Raw genomic sequence first — 18974 nt, 5'->3', positions numbered from 1 at the left:
CTGCGTGTTTGCTTCACAGCCAGTTCCCTGCACAGGGGCAGCGCCCAGCTCCGCTTCTACCTGCACCCCTTCTTTTTCTGTTGCAGCGTGTGAGGATGCAGTCACCAGTTTACCATGCTACATCAACAACGTCTCTTCTCTGGCAGAGCAGAAAGGGACGTTTCCCCCTGCTCGTGCTCAGTGCCACTCACAAATCCAGGTCTAGCTTAGCTGGTCACGTGCCAGCAGGGTGAACGTGGCGATGCTGCTCTTTATAAATCACGTGCCCAATCGACATCCCAGTGGTGAGGCGAAGGCTGAGGTCCCTCGAGCAGACGGGGGGGTCTGGCCACATCCGTTCACGCTGGGTGGGACTGTGCTCCCGAATCCCTCAGCTGGTTTTGACAACCTCCTGTATTTTTTGTTAATGAATTGGGACCTGAGCCACAGAAAATGAGCAAACTTAAAAGTCTGAATGCTGCAAACTCCTCCTAGACAACTTCACTATCAATGTCACGTTTCTTTTGAATTCACCTGACATATTTCACGTGTAAAACATTTTTGTCGTGTAAATGCTTATTTTAAAATACAATCATGGGGCGGGGGGGGGACACACATCTTTATCTTGCATTTGACATGGGAGGGATTAATTTGGCAGGAGAGTGAGACAAGGACAATTTGGCAGGAGAGGGTTTTCGTTCCTTCCTCTTTGGTTCATTGACAAGTCTGAGATTTTTCCACTTCCCAACCTGTTGCCACCAACTGTTCCTCCCTGAGGACTGGAAACAAAACCCATAAGGCCGTCCGTAATCCAGCCCGATTCCCGCTGCCCGGCACCGTGCCTGTCCCAGGTGAGCGGCGCAGGCTGCCACGGGCACGCTTTGCTCGCCGAGCTGGCTGTTGGCACGGTGGGACAGCGCGGTGCCGCGGTGCCAGGAGCTGCTCCCCCCCACCCCGACCCTGACCCCTGGCACATCTGGATTGTGGGCGCCAGTCCCGGCTTGCCAGTGCTGCCTTTGAGCCCTGCGCCCCGACAACCCCTTACTGGACTTTATACTTGCCAGCTATAACAAATCTCGTAACGTGAGCTACTGACCTTGATGGTGAGTGTGAGCAGTTATGTTTTGTTGTTTTCTCTCTTGCTTGGTTGGGGCTGCTGTGAGAGAGGGTGTCTCTGAGGCATACTTTCCGGCCTCTCTTACACTCGGACGTGCACACCTCCTCTCAAACACTCTTCTGAGCGCTCTCAGCGGGAAGGTTTGTCCACACCTATTAATCCTCTCTCAGTGTCCAGCTTCTTGTTAGTAGCAGCTGGTTGCATGTTTTTTGCTTGTTCGGACGAAACGGTTCAAGAAACGACTCATATCAACTCTTGAGAAATGTCTCTATTTTTTTGTACACTTTCTTTCTTTTGATGTTTTTTATTAATTTCCCTTACTTAAAAAACAAAACACCTGTCGTCCCGTACAACATTTCACATCTCCCCTTGCCTGTTCTTAGAGTGTATGTATCTGTGGGACTGAACTAAATGCATGCCCTGTAGTAGTCGTACTGGTAGCAGTAGATGTAGTTGTAGAACATGCATTGTTGAGTTGATATTATAGGTATCATCAACGTGAACTAGCGTGGCAGTTAAAAGCAGAGCCTTGGTCTGATTGAAAGCGTAGGGCTATCAATGCAGCAGCGAGCTGCTGACGGCTTGGATCCATAGTACCGTATTTGCTAAATCCCATTATCTGGAAGTTTAAATTGAAGCCGGCTGTAGGCAACCTACACCCTCTGTACAACAACCCGCACATGCTGTTATGTTGATAGTAAATTTGCCAAATTCTTTTCTCAAATTAAACTCCCTAGGAATTAAACCACTTGACTATAACTATATTCTCTTATTTTTATTTTGTATTAAAAAGAACTTAAGATATTTTTAAAATCATTTTACAATCATGGTTTCTTCATCAGCCTGTTACTCGTCCATATTAGCCCATAGAATCATTCGTTGGCGGCCATAGACCAGATGTGCCAAACGCAAATCACTCCATTTGGGTATCTCAACAATACCGTGTGCCTGAAGCAGCTTCCTGCAGCCTGTCCTGAGACACAAAGCGATTGTTTTTAGGTCATAAACCTTCAATCTTGTTATGCAACAGAGACTCTGAGCTCGTGGTGGGTCGTACTCATTGCCATGTCACCCAGCTTAAGGGAACATTTTTAATTGAAGATTTAACATGTCATAAATATCAACATGAGGAGTCTGAGGCAAGTTCATCATCTTTGCCATTGAGCCAGCGAGTGTCTTTGCTTCTCGTGCCCAGATTTCTGTGCTAAGCTTCTAAAATTCTTTCACAGATGAAGCTGCAGTCAGTAAATTTAACAGATAGTAATCGAGATCCGGAATTAGGCTTTTATTTATTTGTTTAGTTTGTTGCTTGTCAGAAAGCATCCTGCTGGGAGCAGAAAAGATACTGTACGGCATGGTCACACCTTCCCTCCTCCCGCGCCCACCGGCCGTCCCCACAAACCAGATGTGCCGAGCTGGAGCATCTTCCTGCTCCTCTGGGGATAGCCGGGGCAGTCTTCAGCACACTTATTCCAGCACGCGCTTTCAAAGGAAATAAAATATCCAGAATGGGCTTTCAAAATGTAATTAAGGATTTGTATCCGCTCCTTACCTCTAATAGAACATAAAGTAAATCACCCAAACAGCTGCAGGGACGGGGCTGACGCAACGCGAGCCTGTGCAAGGCATCTGAGCCACCCCTAGTGCTTCCCTCATTGCTGCCAGGGAGCTGAAACACTTGTGCATCAAGAGGGAGAATAATTCCTCCTTAGATCTCAGTCTGCCAGGGAGACGGGGGGACCCACTGTTTAATGCGCCAGGCGTATGATGAAGCGAGGAGTGTGTCTAAAAGTCAGCGGAGCGACAAATTGCATGGGGTTTAGGAAGCCTTGTCTTACACTTAAAGAAGGGGCTCTAAAAATTTAATCTTGTCGTTAGGCACCCATAGTGTTAGCAAATTGCGGCCGTAAAACGTGGGACAAGGGTTGGTCTGTGTGTGCGGAGGGAGAGGAGCTGGCTCAGAGAAATGCAGTAAGGAGGAGCATTTCAGAGCGCCAGCAATGAGCCAATTTGGGATTTATAGGGCCCGTTGAGGGGACTCCCCCGTGGCACAGCGGCTCTGATGGAACTGCTCTCCCTCTTTTATTCTACTATATAAAAGTACATAAAGTTTTAATCCGAGCTATGTAATCTCAAAAGCCAGAACCTAACAAGTGGACCACTTGGGAGCAGCAAGCGGGCTGAAATTTCTCACTCCGCTGGAACCGCCGGTAATTACGTGCCAGAGCCTGGTGGCTGGTGCATCGGGAAATTAATGGCTGCATCAGATTTTATGCTTTGCTTGTCTTCGTAGCAGAGGCACTCTGCGCTGGAGAGCATCGCGGGCGGCCCGGCGGGGAGGGCGAGGCGGAGGGGTCCCCGCGCGGCATGGGGCTGCGGTGAGGGGTGGTCACAACGGCAAATATAATGTCCTCTTACTCTTTTGTGAGCGCTGCAGTTACTTTCCTGGCTACTACCCCAAATTAAGAAAAAAATAATGAAAGGGGAGTCATTTCTGTTTCAGTTCAGAAGTGCCGTGCTGGTCCAGGGTGGGAGTCACGCAGGTCCTTTCCAGAACGCAGGTTACGCGCAAAAACGGTTTGTCTTATTTTACCATAGGATGCCACTTCTTGATTTTTTCGATCTCTGAGGTTCCTGCAGTGCTGAGCAGGAAATTCAGTAGAACTACAACAATTTGGTGCTGCTGCTGTTGACCACAGACAGCAGCGTTGTTTTACAGGGCTCCTGGCTGAAGTCCATTGTGGTTAAAATACATCAGCTTTAATCAATAATTTTGTAATAGAAAATCTTGTGCACTTGATAAATCATCTCCAGTGCAATTAGCGACCACCTCTGAAGTGCAGGCTTAAGTACAGTGGAAGTTAATCTTTAGCAAATTTACCGGCTAACTTTTAATAGTCTTTTCAATCAGGAGAATTATTTTGAATGGGAAAATACTCCTCGGCAGAGCTCGTCCCGGCTGCCACTCTTGACACACGGCGAGCAGTGCCGGTGCGGCCGCTGCCTCGTGCCAGCTCATTGCCCGCGCAGGGACCAGCTCACCGGTGCACAGCACCACGCCACCCTCGCCGGGCAGCCACCCTCCAGCCCCCCAAAGCCCTGCAAGAGCCAATTATCGGTGTTTGCTTCCCTTTCTCCCAGCGGGAACAGAGGGACAGGGCTCTTGGCCGTTGTAATTAGGCTTTGTTCCACGCAAGATGCAGATGAGCCATTGTGGAGTTTGAAACGGGGGCCTTCAGCGTGAGCTCTCCAGTGCAATGAGATACTTGAGCACGTCTCATGCATTTTAATCACTAAAGGCATAAAGTACTCACTGAGCTGAGGGGTAACTCGCCTGTCTGGCAGCAGTCGCAGGCTGTTACCCATTAGTGGAACAACTACTAAATGGGACACAGCGCACGTTTTACTGACATACTATTGTGAGTATTTTCATGCTGATTCTCTCCCCAAATGCTTTAACAGTAAATACATAATTACAGTTATTTTTTTCTCTCTCTCTCCTTTCTGAAATAGAAAGCTGAAAAAGAAGCAGTGGAGTTTTTCCTTGCAGCAGATGTTAGCATGCATCTGGCTCTGGGTTAGCTTGAGGAGCCTGGTGGATTAGTAGTTGCCAGAGAATGCAAAATTGGTCTGCAGGTATATAAACTTGAGCTATTTAAAAATAATAAACTCACACAGCTGGGTTTTTTAAGGGTATTTCCTGGTAGTTAAAAAAAGAGACCAGAGACCAGAGCTCTGTGCTATGAGGACTCTCAGGTGCCTGTGCCCACACGCTCGCCTGCCGAGGGGCTGGGGTGTTGGTTGGTGCTCCTGCAGAAGAGGCTCATGGCACAGAAAGCACCAGGGTTTGTGGGCTGGATTCCTCTTCCCTTACCTGGATAACCCCACTATGCTCCCGGCATCCATCCAGCCCACGGGGGTCTATCGGCGGCGGGAGGCTGCCCCTGGGCAATGCCCTCCTGCTATGGCGACTTAAAATATGCACAGACACAAAGACCCGTTTTTGGTTTAATTTTCCTCCTGTATTGTCTGTTACTGTACAAAAGGCTTCAATTTAAAATTAACAGGAGTGATAGCCAGTTAATGTGGTACAGTGGGAGGCCAGAGTTTCTGTTGCTATGGCAATGGAGTTCGGCTCATTTGTTTTGTAGATGAGTAATTACTACGCAATTAGAGTAGGCTAAAAATAAAGGAGCCTTTTGTTCCCTGTTACTCATTAATATTAATAAAAGACCTGTCCGGCTGCAGTAAACAATTAATGCAGATGTGGTTGCCCACGGTAAAAGTAGCAACAGCTTTCGTGTTACCCAGCGCGAGGTGAGAGCGCCAGCGTCGCCTGGCTCAGCTCTTCCCTCATTTTAAATAGAAAAATTATTTGTGAGAGGTCTGCGTTAGCACAGCATCACCAGCTTCAGCCCTTACTCGCCAGTGGGATGGATGGTAATAAGTGTTAAAGCTTAACGTGCAGACACTGACAGTGGGTGCAGCGCTGGGGTCAGGTCCTGCCGAACAGCGAGCAGCCGCAGCCCTGAGATACGTGTGAGAGAAACACAACGGCCGCGGTTCCCTGGTGCAGAAATCTCCTTGTTTATCCCCCCTAGCCCGGTGTTGCCCGAGGGAGGGTGCAGGGCCGTGCCAGTGCCTTCTCCGGGGTGCCCCAGGGCAGGGGCTGCTCCGCTGCAGAGCCAGGGCTTGAGCGAAGAGCTCACCCGAAAACCTGAGCACACGAGCGTGCGAGCGTGGTGCTGCTGAAACGGCTCCGGCGCAGCCCGTTCCAGACATCACGCACCAAAAAAGAGCAGAAGAAAGCAGTGCCAAGCGTTTGGTGTGAAGTATGTAAATATTAAAGCCCACCAGATATTAAATTAACTGTAAAACCAGTTAAGTCGCCAAAGCAACCTGTTAGAAAGATGGCTAACGGGACAGAGTTTATTTACCCCTCTGTTTTATTTGCTTGTCTCAGTGCAGCCGGCGAGCATCCCTTGCTGGCGGGGAGGGCCAGCGGAGCAGCGCAGCGCTGGGCCACGGCCGGCACGGGGGGCTGGGGGGTGGTCACCCCCTCCCCGCGGCCCTGGGGTGCTCGGCACCCCAGGAAACACCGTCGGAGAGGTTCCACCTCACAGAGGTGCCTGAGCGCCCCCAGCCCAAAACCCTCCGGTGCTGGGCTGGGTGGGAGCCGCGTCCCTCCCGAACTGTTTAACTAATGGAGGGAAACGCAGCAGAGCCTTTGTAAGGTCGACATTTGTTTGTTGTTAAGGATCTAATTAGAAACATGAGAGGGAGCGGAATGGCTGCTTGCTCGGCTAATTAGCGACATGCACGAAGACCACTTTGAACTTCAAGGACACAAAGCTATTAGCGCTTACATCAAAAATGGATTAAACTTCTGTGCTTTTATAATGATTAAAGATGAGCCGCTCGAGAGGAAATCCTTTTGTGAGGCTGTGACAAGAGCTGGCTCCCTGATTGCGGCTTCGACAAGCGCGGCTTCGTGTGGCCTCCGTGTAGCCCTCAGCCCGGCACGAGAGTGACACCGCTAACTCACCGCGTGGAATATGTGATTAGGCAATAAATATTGATCGCTCGCGAAAAATTACAGTCAAGCTGGAAAGTGCATTTATTTGTCCTGCTGCATAACTGCAGGACTTAGAAGAGCCGGCCTTGAATATGTTGAATTTTGTGTCTTTTCTGCTGCGAATTGGTGCATGTTGGCAGCTTCCAGACGTGGCTGGTGCTTCGGATGCGTTGACCACAGTGTTCAGCAGAAGCAGGTGCCGCTTGCAGCGTGCACGAGGTGAATTTTTAGCTTGCCCAAGCTTGTGCAAACCACCCGGCTCTTGCTCTCTGCTCCTCTAAGGTGGTTTTGCGGTTGTTTTTGTGTCCGTGCCGCGTGCTCAGCGTCCGTGCTGGTGCCACAGCAGCAGTCCCATGCTGCACTGCAGAGCCCCAAGATCCCAATTGCCATTATCACCCGGACGCGTCCCGCTCGGTTCCTGGCAGCTCAGGGTGCTGCGGGGTGCGAACGGCTGTCACCGCCCCGCGCGGGGCCGGTGCCGGCGGCAGGGACGGCCCTGGGCGCTGCTCCCTCCTCGCCTCTGCTCGCTGCCAGCGGTAATTGCCGAGCCGGGAACCTGCTCACCACCCGCTGCTCCTGCCGTTAGCCCTGCGATATTTTCGTGTGTGAAGCCGTTTCCAAAGGGGCTGCGGAGGCAGAACAGCCTTTTAAAGTGTGACTGCGGATAGAAAATAACGTACAAATAGCACCTTGTTATGGCAGATAGCTGCTCTCAGGGTCTCTCGGCCTCATCACCACTTATTTTCCTGATGAGCCCGACAGTTGGTTTATTTTCTGGTTTTTTTTCCCTGCAGGGCCAATATAGCTGCAGGGGAGGGACAACCACTGCCACTAACCATGGCTGGCTGCTCCCCGCTACAGAGCCGTGTCGGGGCGACAGGGCAGGCACACAGCTCGCGGTTTGATTTTCCGGAGTCAGGACTGTCATAAGCAAAATATCTGCGGCTCTTAATACTTCGGAGGAGCTCTGTCTGCCACAGGCTTCTTACAGAGAGGGGTTTGCTTTTCAAGCCTGCTTGGGAAGAGCCAGAGCAGAGCGCTGCGCCTCGCGGGTCCCCACGAGAGACGTGCTAAATGGCACCTCTGATTTGGGGTGGTTTGTTTTTCTGGTTTGTCTCCCGCTTTCTGGCTCAGCTAGTTGGGAGCTGTTTGTACGTTGTTACTCTCCAGAATATCTGTGTGTTTCCAGCTCATTATTTCTGAGATATTTTTGAGCTTGAGCATTGATCTGAGTTGGAGGTGTGCCGGGTGCTGCCTCAGATACACCACAACACTGTATGTAAAAGCGCAGATACAAGAAAGTGATGCTTCTGATAGCTCAGCCTGACCACAAACAAACGTGTTTGTGCCTCTAGCTGGAGCTGTACGCGGTGATTGGTATGGAAAAAAGAGCCTGAATGTGAGCATTTAATTCTCAGTGCTGTGCCTGTGTGCTTTTGCAGCCTGAACAGGCAGCGGAGAACCAGGAGCGCTGACGTCTTATTTCAGACTGGCATTAATTTGTACATGCAGTCTCGGGTAAATCACATCTTGGTTGTTAGCACCTCTGAAAAGCAAGGTACAGGCTCCCATTAAGTTCAGCCGTGAATGCATGAAGAATTAGCTTTGCCCAGGCTATCTGGAACACGGGTGCAGCGCTAGCTAATGATATTTAGAAGGCTCTAAGCACTAATGATGTAAGATTGGCGTGCAGTGCTCAAGTTTTCCCGACAGTCCATACCGTGGCTGGTTATTTAAAGTATCAGCATCACACTGTGACTGCGGCTCTGTTAGTCACGGACGCTGCAGCGTGGCCATTAGTGCTCAGGCTTCAGGACACACGGGATCCCCAAGGAGGGTCATGATCTCCCCTGCACCAGTCACCGTGGTTTCACTGTGATGTCCGCTGCAGCGGTTGTGCCTAGGTTGTGGCAGAGGCAGTACAGCAGGCTTGAACGCTTGGGTAGCAGGTGATATTATAGAGTCATAGAATCACAGACTGGTTTGCGTTGGAAGGGACCTTAAAGCCCATCTAGTTCCAACCCTCTTCCATGGGCAGGGACACCTTCCACCAGACCAGGTTGCTCCCAGCCCCATCCAACCTGGCCTTGATCACTGCCAGGGAGGGGGCAGCCACAGCTTCTCTGGGCAACCTGGGCCAGGGTCTCACCACCCTCACAGCAAAGAATTTCTTCTTACTATCTCATCTAAATTGTCCCTCGTCCTACCACTCCATGCCCTTGTAAACAGTCCCTCTCCAGCTTTCCTGTAGCCCCTTCAGGCACTGAAAGGTGCTAGAAGGTCTCCCCAGAGCCTTCTCTTCTCCAGACTGAACAGCCCCAACTCTCTCATCCTGTCTTATTCCTTCCATGGAACTCTTCTCTTAAAATCCAGCGGTAAATCCCAAGTGACTCAGATGTCTCCAAGCTGTGGTGTAGTTCCCTGTCCCAGCAGGGCTGCTTGGGACCCTGCTTTGCAGCTCTGCTGAACCCATCGTGGGCAGAGGGATGGGCAGTGCATGTGGATAAATACTCATTGCTGCTGCCGAGGGGGCTGGGGTACCTGCTCCCCAACAGCCCACCCCACCGGGCTGGAGCCGAGCGGCACCCCCTGCCCAATGCCCCCGGCCCCTTCCCATCCCCACCAGCAGCGTTCGCTGTTATTGTATCATTTACTCCTTGGAGCTGGAAGATGATGTTTGCAGCATGTTAAATGAATTTTTCATAAAGACAGAAAAACAGCCTAATCTTGTGAGCTTTGAGTCTTGGTGGTGGGTAATGGCTTTGATTTAAAGCATTTTGTCTTAATGATAGTTATATTGAAAATTTCCTGCTGCTTTCAAGCACGTGTAGTTATTATCATAAACACTGATGGTAGAAATGCCTGCCAAATTGTGCGTGGCTGTTTATGGTGGATAAGAGAGTCATCCAGAAATTAGAGCTCTGGATCAACAAGTTGTGAAGGAGCCTGTTTGTACGGGAACCACCCCGGGGCCGGTGGGCCAATGCAGGAGGACCTGGGAGGGAAGAAGTGCGACTCGTTGCTCAGGGACCAGGAGCCTGGGGATCACTGGGAGGTGCAGGCAGCGATTGAGTGTCGTTAGATGGGTCTCTGGGAGCGTTGCTTCAGCACTGACCAATGCACACTTTGGGGCGTGGGGTCCCGCAGACGCATCTCTGCAGGGTGCAGGAGGGGGACGTGGGTGCCTGTGGATGGGGAGAAGCTGGGGCGGCTCCAGCCGGCTCCGTTCTGCTCGCAGCTGCTCTCTCAAGCTTGAAATGTATTTCTGGCTGTGATAACAGGGCAGTATATTTCATCCTGAAGTATCCTGCCTCTTCTCAAAGAAGAACTCCAGTAAATCATGTGGCTTGTTTAAAACGTGAGGTTTTTCTTGCCTATGCACGGTGGCTGGGAGGGCAGCCACGAGTTTCTCTAACCACGTTTTGCACCATTCTTCACCTTTCTTTTTACTTCGGAAGTATTCGTATTTGTTATATGTTTAAAAAAAGAAAAAACACAGTAGTTAACAGTGAAGAGACTACTGTAGGAGCCAGTCCTCCCCCAGCAATGGTGTTTAAGCCTTTAATGGAGTTAAACGGAGTTGTCACCGAAGGCTCCCCGTGGGCTGTGTGCAGGGCACAGCAGTCCCGATGCAGCGCCTGCCTTACACCTCCGCACATATTTCACCTGGTTTGTTTCCTTTGAAATACAACACACTTCAGTAGTGCTTAAAAGCATTGCTTTGTCATCACAGCTGATTCACTGGGCCCTGAGGGACTGACCATCGGCCCGGTACCCTGCAGGTCCTCCTTGTAGGACAGTAATGTCAAAATCCTTACATTTCTTCTCCCTTTCCCTGCCTCTTTCCCTTCATTGTTCATGGCTGAATTGTGTTTATTTGGGTGGGATTTCAGCATCCAGATTTCAGCATCCGACTTGTTGGGCTTTACCCAGCTGCCCTCTCCACCCCCGGAGCGAGGCGTTTGGATCCTCATTAGCGTAATACGCCGTTCACTAAGGCAAATGTCATAATGAATCCTGATTTAGAAATTTCTCAAGAGTTCATTGAAAGAGAGCTTATCTTTCCACGATGACCTTTCTTGTTGAACACGGATTAACGTACGAGCAGGGTCTGTGTTAACACGGCGGTTGGTGAGCGCGCTCCGGCCCCGCTCCCGGCAGAGCTCGTAGCCCTGAGCCTCCTGCCTCGGCGTGAACCCAGGCTGCATGTCAGGCTCCAGCTCTCGGCTCCTCGACATAAATCACTTGTCTGAACGTTGCGTTGAGAAGCGTTTTACACGCACGTTAAATGTGGATAAAGGCGGCTCTGCTAAAGGGATGAGTTAGTAACAAAACGGCCCTGCTCATTGGAGCACTGTCTTGAGGTTATGGATGAGTTTTAAAATTCGCTCCAAATTCATATTTATTTTGGCAGAAAGTCTTTGAGTAGATTCTCCTTTGAGGAGAGGGCGCAGTGAATGTGACATGCACAGTTGCACCAAACACATCCCCAAGACAAGCCCCCACTGCAGGCAGCAAAGCCTGGCTCTGCCGCGTCTGCACAGAGACAGCCAACCCTCACCGCTGTGAGTGCCAAACCCTGGCAGCGGTTTGTGACAAGGCACCGAGTCCTTTGATCCGTTTCCAGCCCCGCAGCGATGGCATTTCTCTGTCTGCTCCCATCGCCTCTGGAAGGTGGAGGCAGCGCTGATGTCTGCCGTAGCTCTCCCAGCCACCCCTTCGGACAAGGTCCGACTCTTGGTGTGCGTGGCAGATCACAGCTCCACTTTGCAGTAAAAAAAAAACCCTGTTCTAGGGCTGGTTTATGAACCCACATTTGCTTCAGTGTCTAGTGCCCCATCTCGCTTTCAGGGCTCCCCAGACCACCGTGGTGCTGGGCAGGGTAGAGTTCGAGGCTCCCCAAAGCCTGTCCCTCCGGCCAGCAGGCAAACGTTCACTTACTGATCAAAATTCACAGGCTTGGAGCCTTTTCCATAAGAAAAAACAGAGCAAATTCAAAGTGAAGCAAACCCTACATTAAATTCCTTGTTCTCTTCGCTGCCACGTCTCTTGGCTGCTGTCACTTGATCTCCATAGGCATGGGAAGCAGCTCAGCTGATGTTCAGGAGATAGAAAATTACCTTTTTCTTACATTACGTACCCGCCATCCGAAGGACTTCTGAATAACTGGTCGCCAGCTGTTCCTGCCTGTATGAAAGCAGGTGTCCCCAGCCTCCTTACAGGTGTAAATGGCAGTGGCTGGGTGGGATGTCTGGGGGGACAGAGCGTCTCTGTGGCTCCTCGGTCTCCGTTTGCTGCTCTCTTTGCAAGGTTTGAGGACACGGCAGCGCGTGGCGTGTGCGGCTCCTCCCGCGGTGGACGCGGCGGCGGGTGGCTCTGGGGAGCGAGGCCGGTCCCTGCTCCGGGCCCCGATGCGGTGGCAGGGTGATGGGCTCTCCTGGTGCTGCCGCGGGGGTTTGCAGGAGTATTTTACTAGCAGGATCCCCCCTCGCCTTGCCGCGTCCCTCTGCCGCGCTCCTGCCTTTGCTCACACCGGCCAGCTGGGCTGTCTGTGGGACTTGACAGTGAAACTCACATCCATTTTATTGAACCAGAAGGAAGAAAAGGGGAAAAAAGTGCTAGCATATAGTAATAAAGGGATTTTGAACATCTCAGCTGGATATTTTTCTTCATGAGCGAGAAGGCCAAATGTTATCTTGACATTTAATCTTTAATAATAAAACAGGCGCTTTGTTTGCCAGCGAATTCCAAAATCTGTTTACTCTCTCATGCCTTATTTCTTTTAACTTGCTAGCTTAGATGTCCTACTTACTTTCCCCTGCTACCAGTTCAGAGCTGCATTAAATCATTTCTTTTGTAAAATTTACTTTCCTGTCATTGCAGAGCTGCCGGGTTGACTGTTTTTTGACTAGTTAATTAATACGTTTTAAAAACGGGGACCTCTTGGGAGGGGGTGGGCTGAGCCGCGGGCCGGGAGCCTGGCTGGGCTCTACCTGCGGCGCCCGCGGGGCTCCCGGGGAGGGCTGCGGTGTGTGTCGCGGTGCTGCCGGTACCGGGATGCGGCGAGGCGCTCGTTGGGCATCGCGGGGCGGGCAGGCGAGTCTCCGTGGGCTCCCCAAGGGCCTTGCAGGTGCCACCCAGGTGTAGCTCCAGCTTCCCGCAAGCCATTTCCATCCAGCTCCTCCCAGTCCGCTAACTTTTCTTTTGCATTGAAACTTCTTACTCATAAATTTTTACATCCAAGAGCAACCGTGAGAAATGCCAGAAGCCTGATCATCTAACATGCTTTAATATCTAAATTTATTCTTTAGTATCATTCTTATTTACATTTGTTTTTCTGTCTCAAAAAAAAAAAAAAAAGGAAAAAAAAGTAAAATTTTCTTTTACTTCCACATTAGGAGGTGAGTTGTCATACACCCTCTGGAATTCTTTTTTGCTTTTGATCTTTATTTATTTGTTTAATTTTGGTTGATGTCCCAAGCATGGTTTTGGAGACGAAGGTAGGTCTTCGCTCTCCAAATCAAAAGGAAAAAAAAAAATAAATAAAACAACACTCTCCTTGGTTATATTTAAAAAAAACCTTTCCAAACTGTTCCATTCCATACCATTTAAAGGAAAAAAAAAAATCAACTATTGAATTATTGTAGCTTACTGATTTAAAAGGGCGGGTTTTTTTTTCAAAAGTATCGAATGGATCCAAAAACGATTTTTTCCTAGACGTGATTGAAGTTATTTGCTGTCAACATTTTAATATCAATATTACCACAATGTGTAGTCTCAAACTAGTTCCTTTGTAGTTTGCATGGGATGTGAATGCTGTCTCGGCGTGCCCAGACCTAGAGAACTTGTTACTACTGCATGAGCATCAAGTCAGATGTTGAAAAATATCTATTATATTTTGTGATAATTTGGTGAAAATGAGCACCTCCAGTCTCTGGTTGCAGTAGTGTGTTGAATGATTGTTCTTTTTTTTTTTTTTATATATCTCCATATATATATTTTTGGAGCTCTAAGCTTCGTAGTAGTACGGGCTGACTCTTCTCCAGTACTTGCTCTCCTATCGCATGGCCTTGGTTAAGTGTTAGAAGTTGGGCCTAGGCTGTTTATTCTGGTGTTTGGCTTTGTAATAACGGTGCATGCCCGGCGTCTGGCCTCATACCCAGCTTTATTCTCTGCACACCAGTCTTGAATAGCTACAGTGCTCAACCGAATTTTGGCGCACCCGCTTCCCCGGCAGGCTCCAACCCAGCCCGACCCGGAGGCTTCCCCGGGGCCAACAGCCCGGGGCCCGTCGCGGACCTCTACGGCACGGCCAGCCAGGACTCCGCCGTGGGTAACTACATAAGCGCCGCCAGCCCGCAGCCGGGCTCGGGCTTCGGCCACGGCATCGCCGTAAGTACCGCGCGCGACGCCCCGTTTCTCGGTTGGTGGGGGGGGGGGTTCATTGTTTAATGACTTTGGGTGGGCGGGTTATGTTGGGTTTTTTGTTAATTATGTCCTGACGGCGAGCGTGGCGCCTTGCTGCCGTAGCCTGCGAGAGCTGTGCCCGGCCTGCTGAGCTACTGCTCCAGCTACCAGCTCGGCTGGAAACGCTCATCTGGTGCCTTCTGCAGCCCAGACCTGACACGTTTCAAAAGGAAATACTTAATAATTACGGGCTTTAAAATTTCTGCTTACCTGTACAGGCTTTGTATCATCCCAACCACGCGTCCCGGCTGATGCGCCCATTGCAGACAATGCACCAGTCCCTGCTCCTGCCTAAACGAGCAAAAAGCAGCTCATTAATTTGGCCGGCGGGACCCCAGGGCTGCCCACAGCCCCCCCAGGAGGGGTGTCCTGCTGCCCACCACCCGTCCCTGTAATGCAGCGTCCCCCTGGGCTGGGGTGGGTGCTGGCGTTTGCGGACCCCCTGGGCAAACAGCCCTTCAAATCTGCAGGCTACAAGCGAGTCGCTTCTGCTTTGCCGTCAAGTCATTGGAAAAGTAATGCCGCGAGGGGCCGCAGGCTCACTAATGACGGGCGATGGAGATTTGCTTAACGAAGCTGCATGCTGCGTTCAGAGCGCGCTGTCTGACCTGTGTGTGTTAGCATGAATGGGGTTGGACCTCTCCGGTGGCTGTCAGTCTCCCAAACAGAACAACTGCAACCCAAGTTGTTTCCCTTTTTTGTGCTAAAACGCTGGGATGTTGTTTCCTCTTGTACGATGGACACGGCACAGTACAGAGGGCTTCCCCCGGGTCCCGCAGGCTGAGCGGGTAACGTCGCTCTCTGATCGACCGGGATGAGTGGGGGAGCGGGAGTGTAGTGCAGACAAAGTTCCTGAAATGCTGTTATTTTTATTGCATAAGACAAAAACCCCCTGCTGCCTCCGTTCGTGCCCTTGTGCTCCATTCGCGGCCCGGTCCTGCCTCTCCCGTGGTCACACCAGGGACTTGCCAATCCCTTCGGATCAATTCTAGCACCAAACATGGGATATTATTGCTCTCCTAAGAGCTACATCAATTTAAACTGCCACCTCTCACCAGTTACGACACCTCTTATTTCCATTTTTCACCTAAAGACCTGTTTGTTCTTGAAAACTTGGGCGCTTTGGCCTCAGCAACATCCTGATTTTTCAAGCAACAGGATATGAGGTACAAGCCTGGGTGTCCGCATTTGTCTGCACTAACACCTCTCCAAAGAGCGATTTTCTATTTGACTTGCAGATTGGCAGCCTCTTAATTTCCCCCAATAACTGCAAAGAATCCCGTAGCTTTTTTTTACATATATATTTATTTAACACTCTCAATTTACTAACCCTGATTTACAAATAAAGAAGGGAAAACCCCAAAGCTGATTTTTGCAACTGGGGGAATGAGAAGATTATGGTCTTGGAAAGGTAACGGTAGGGTTCAGCACACCGAGTCGCTGGTGACCACGACAGCGCTCGGAAATACCTATTCATGCTGGCAACACAGTCTTTCAAGTCCTTTGATAATTTCTTGCCAAAATTAAGAATCATCTGTTCCCATGTATAGAGCACTGATGAACTTAACAATTGTGCAATTTTAGGGCCCTTTGATTGCAACGGCTTTTACAAATGGATACCATTGAAACGTTACACATGGTTGGTTGCCATCTCACTTGGAGGTATTACAGTATATACCATTTGTACTTTGTGCTAAACTGCCATCTCCCCTATATTTACTTTAAGTGAACAATTTTTAATCTCCATTTCGTCTTTCCTTGGCCTTTAATCATTCCTTTCTGTGATTTATGTTATTCAAATCAATCGCACGGGTTGGAAACTGGCAGACAGATCAGGAGCTGAACCCCCAAAAAGTCACATTTTCATGTTCATGACACTTGGTGCAGTAATTTGGAGAGCGAAAAACCCCACAGAAAAACCAGTGATCCCAGAAACCTGTGGGGAAACGAGCAAGTGCCGTCCGGCAGCATCCTGATGGGGACTATAGATCTGCCACCAAGGCACCCGTCTAAAAACAGACGAGCCCCACTGCTTTATTACGGAGAAACCATCATTCTTAATTAAGTGCTGTACCAAATATTACAGCTAAAAGATAACATTGTAACTAGTAACCATAGAGCAATTATCAAGATTAAAAAAAAATTAAACCTAAGCAAATTAAATTAAAGACATTACCTGAGTAATGCATCCTTGGATCGCTGCCAGTTTCCTACCCTTTGAACTAAGCTCAAGTTAATTAAATGTTTAAATTTTTTTTTATTTTTTTGGCCTTTGGCACATTCATCTTTGCAAACAAATATTCTTACACCGAGAACAGAGAGATTAGAAAAGTCAGTCAATGAAAAACTGAAGTTACCCCCATTAAATGGCACACGTTTACCTCTAGAGCTCTCAGTCCATGCAGACAGACGTAATGGATGTGACAGATTTTATTTCTCTGCCTTTTGCCCAGCACTATCTGATCCATGTCACATGTTTTACGTTCAAAATCAGTGTATGAAATTAGAATTACAGTTAGTCAAGGGGCTGGGAACTGTGGAAAACATTTGGAGGCTTTAAATAATACAAAAATAGATTTATACCTAAATACCAGTGGATAAAGGGGTTTTCTATTTACTCTTCATCTACCCACGTACACCCACGATTACCTGAAATTGTCCCGTCGATTGATTTGCTCCACCAAGTAGTATTTTTTATGAGAAAGAACAAAGTAGCATAAGCACTCCTGCTTTAATCCCAGTTGTTATTTGCACGTATCGGTGTGCGTTCACAGATCAATTTGTCAGAACCCTTCACGTTTCCTGGGCCGTCGGCCTCTGTAGTAACGAGGTGGTGCACGACGGCGGCCGCAGAGCGGAGCAGGACATCGTAATTCACGCTCACGACGCCGCGGCGTTCGTCAGATTAATGCCTTGTAATCATTTTACCCTCACCACAACACATCAAACCGTAACCATCATTTACTGGCCAGTGTTAAGACTCAAACCATTAACGACTTAAAAACAGAAAGTGCTTTTAATGTTGCTCATTACTAATTAAAATAGATTTGGAGAGGAGGAAATGAGCCTTATTATTAATTCCTCAAGGACCGCTGAGATTGAACTCTTCATTGCGGTGGCACGTCCCGAGGCGTCTGGCCCCTCGCCCGCCCCGGCTGCCCCCACTTCCCAGGGCAGGATGCGGCCGTAGAGGATGGATTTGGCCGAGCTGTGGGTCCCTGGGGTGGGGACCGGCCATTCCTGCAGACTGGGGTGCCGGTGGGACGTCACCTCGGGCACGGCCGTTTGGGGATGGGGTTTGGAGGTCACCCCCAACAACGTGTGCCCAGGCCGCAGAGCCAGTCCCCTCGCACTGCTCTCCATCTCAACAGTGAGCACCGGCAGGAGCAGCGTTAGAAGCTGAAGCCTCCGTTATAAAATAAATCCCCACCACTGCAGTGTGCCCCTGTAAAAGTTGTTACCTTTAGCAGTGCCTTTAGAAAAAAACTCCTTTTACTGAAGCCTTGCAAAGTCCTGGCGTAACAGATGCCTGAGGAACAGATTTTGTCCTTTTGATATATCGAGTCGCATTTTGTCGTCCCTCAACCACAGTAGCCCGTGGCTAACCCCAGCCCGCCCAAAGCCCAGGCTTCGCTGGCAGGCTGCATCCACGGGGACGGAGCTGGGAAGAGCGAGCAGTAAATCCATTAAACACTCTCCCACGGCCAGTCCCAGGAATGCCGCTGCCTTTCACCACTCTGGATTCACCCCGGTGCAGGCCAGGGCACGCCGCGGCTTTGTAAACGCTTGGGGGGGGGTTGTTCCGAATCCAAGTGACCTCCGTTAACTCCCGCTCTCCTCCGTGTCCTTCCCCGCCTCCTCCTCCTCCCCGCAGAGTCTCTCTGGATGTCCGGGCAAGACGGGGCGAAGTTTCTGAACGGGCCCAGCTTTGGGTGATCTCATCAGACTTTGAGCACTACATCATCACCGAGAACGCAGGCAAACTGGAGGTGGCACTCGACGGACTTGGGTTGTTTAAAAATCTCTCTCATCATCTCATGAATCTGCTGTACTATAAAAACAACAGCTTTTAAAAGTATGTATATAAAATCCATTTCTTGTTCGTTTTATTTTCTCGATGGGTTTCCCCCCACCCCTCTTTTTAAACCTCTCCAAACCACGTTTTTTCGTAGCGTTTTGACATAGTCTCGTAGCCACGTAGTTCTAATTCTTTGTGTATCTAGCAAGAGCCTAACCATAGTGTAACTGTTTATATTAAGGCGTTTCTTTCGGTTTTTCTTTCCCACCTCCCCTTCTTCTCCCTTCTGTTTTACGTAGTCGATGTTGCTTAAAGGATGCTGAGGTGGTGACAGGAGTCTCAGCCGCCGGTACCGGCTCTGCGGCCGCCGAGGGCTGCGGGGGGAGCAGGGCACGGTGTCGGGGTGGCCTTGCAGGGCGCGGGGGGCACGGGTGAGCAGCAGGTTCTCTAGCCCTTCTTTTCATTTGTGGCGTCTTCGTTAACCTGATTCTATCTATTTTCGGCAATAAGGCAAGGACTACAAACTTTTTTGTGCGTCCTTTTTTTCTATAAGTGCTTTTTTTTGTTGAAAGAGGTGATATAAGGTTTTTTGAAATTGTGAATTCTGAAAAAAAAAGAAAAAAATACTGTAAATACAATTCCATTAACTACGTATAAACTATTAAGAAAAGAGAAATACAAAGCTATTTTTGTGATGGAGTCAGCCTAAGGCAGTTTCTCTATGAAAACGGAAGGATAACCAGGAGGTTGTAGCCGTCGTGCCCAGCCGCCGGCGCTGGCCCGCGGGCGCGGGGTGACGCGCCCCGAGCCCTCCCCGC

The 18974-nt window shown here is 49.7% G+C and overlaps 1 protein-coding gene across 17 annotated transcripts in view; it reads left to right on the top strand.

The window, feature by feature from the left end:
* Window positions 1-18231, top strand: part of MSI2 (musashi RNA binding protein 2) — a 215237-nt gene extending 197006 nt beyond the window's left edge. For 4 of the 17 annotated variants that reach the window (XM_068415924.1, XM_068415921.1, XM_068415918.1 and 1 more), the window contains 3 exons: window positions 13909-14063; window positions 15723-15800; window positions 18013-18231. In XM_068415924.1, coding sequence (XP_068272025.1) covers window positions 13909-14063; window positions 15723-15764 — 197 coding nt within the window. In that variant the 3' untranslated portion in view covers window positions 15765-15800; window positions 18013-18231. Of the gene's footprint in view, window positions 1-1096; window positions 1237-13854; window positions 14064-15722; window positions 15801-18012 lie in introns of those variants that run through there. The other 13 variants (XM_068415922.1, XM_068415912.1, XM_068415910.1 and 10 more) reach the window with 9 other exon arrangements.
* Window positions 18232-18974: the final 743 nt, after the last annotated feature.

This window comes from Nyctibius grandis, chromosome 18 (genome assembly GCF_013368605.1).
Source record: "Nyctibius grandis isolate bNycGra1 chromosome 18, bNycGra1.pri, whole genome shotgun sequence".
Lineage (NCBI taxonomy): Eukaryota > Metazoa > Chordata > Aves > Nyctibiiformes > Nyctibiidae > Nyctibius > Nyctibius grandis.
The sequence above is the reverse complement of the archived record's forward strand: the minus strand, read 5'-3'. Positions and strand labels throughout refer to the sequence as shown.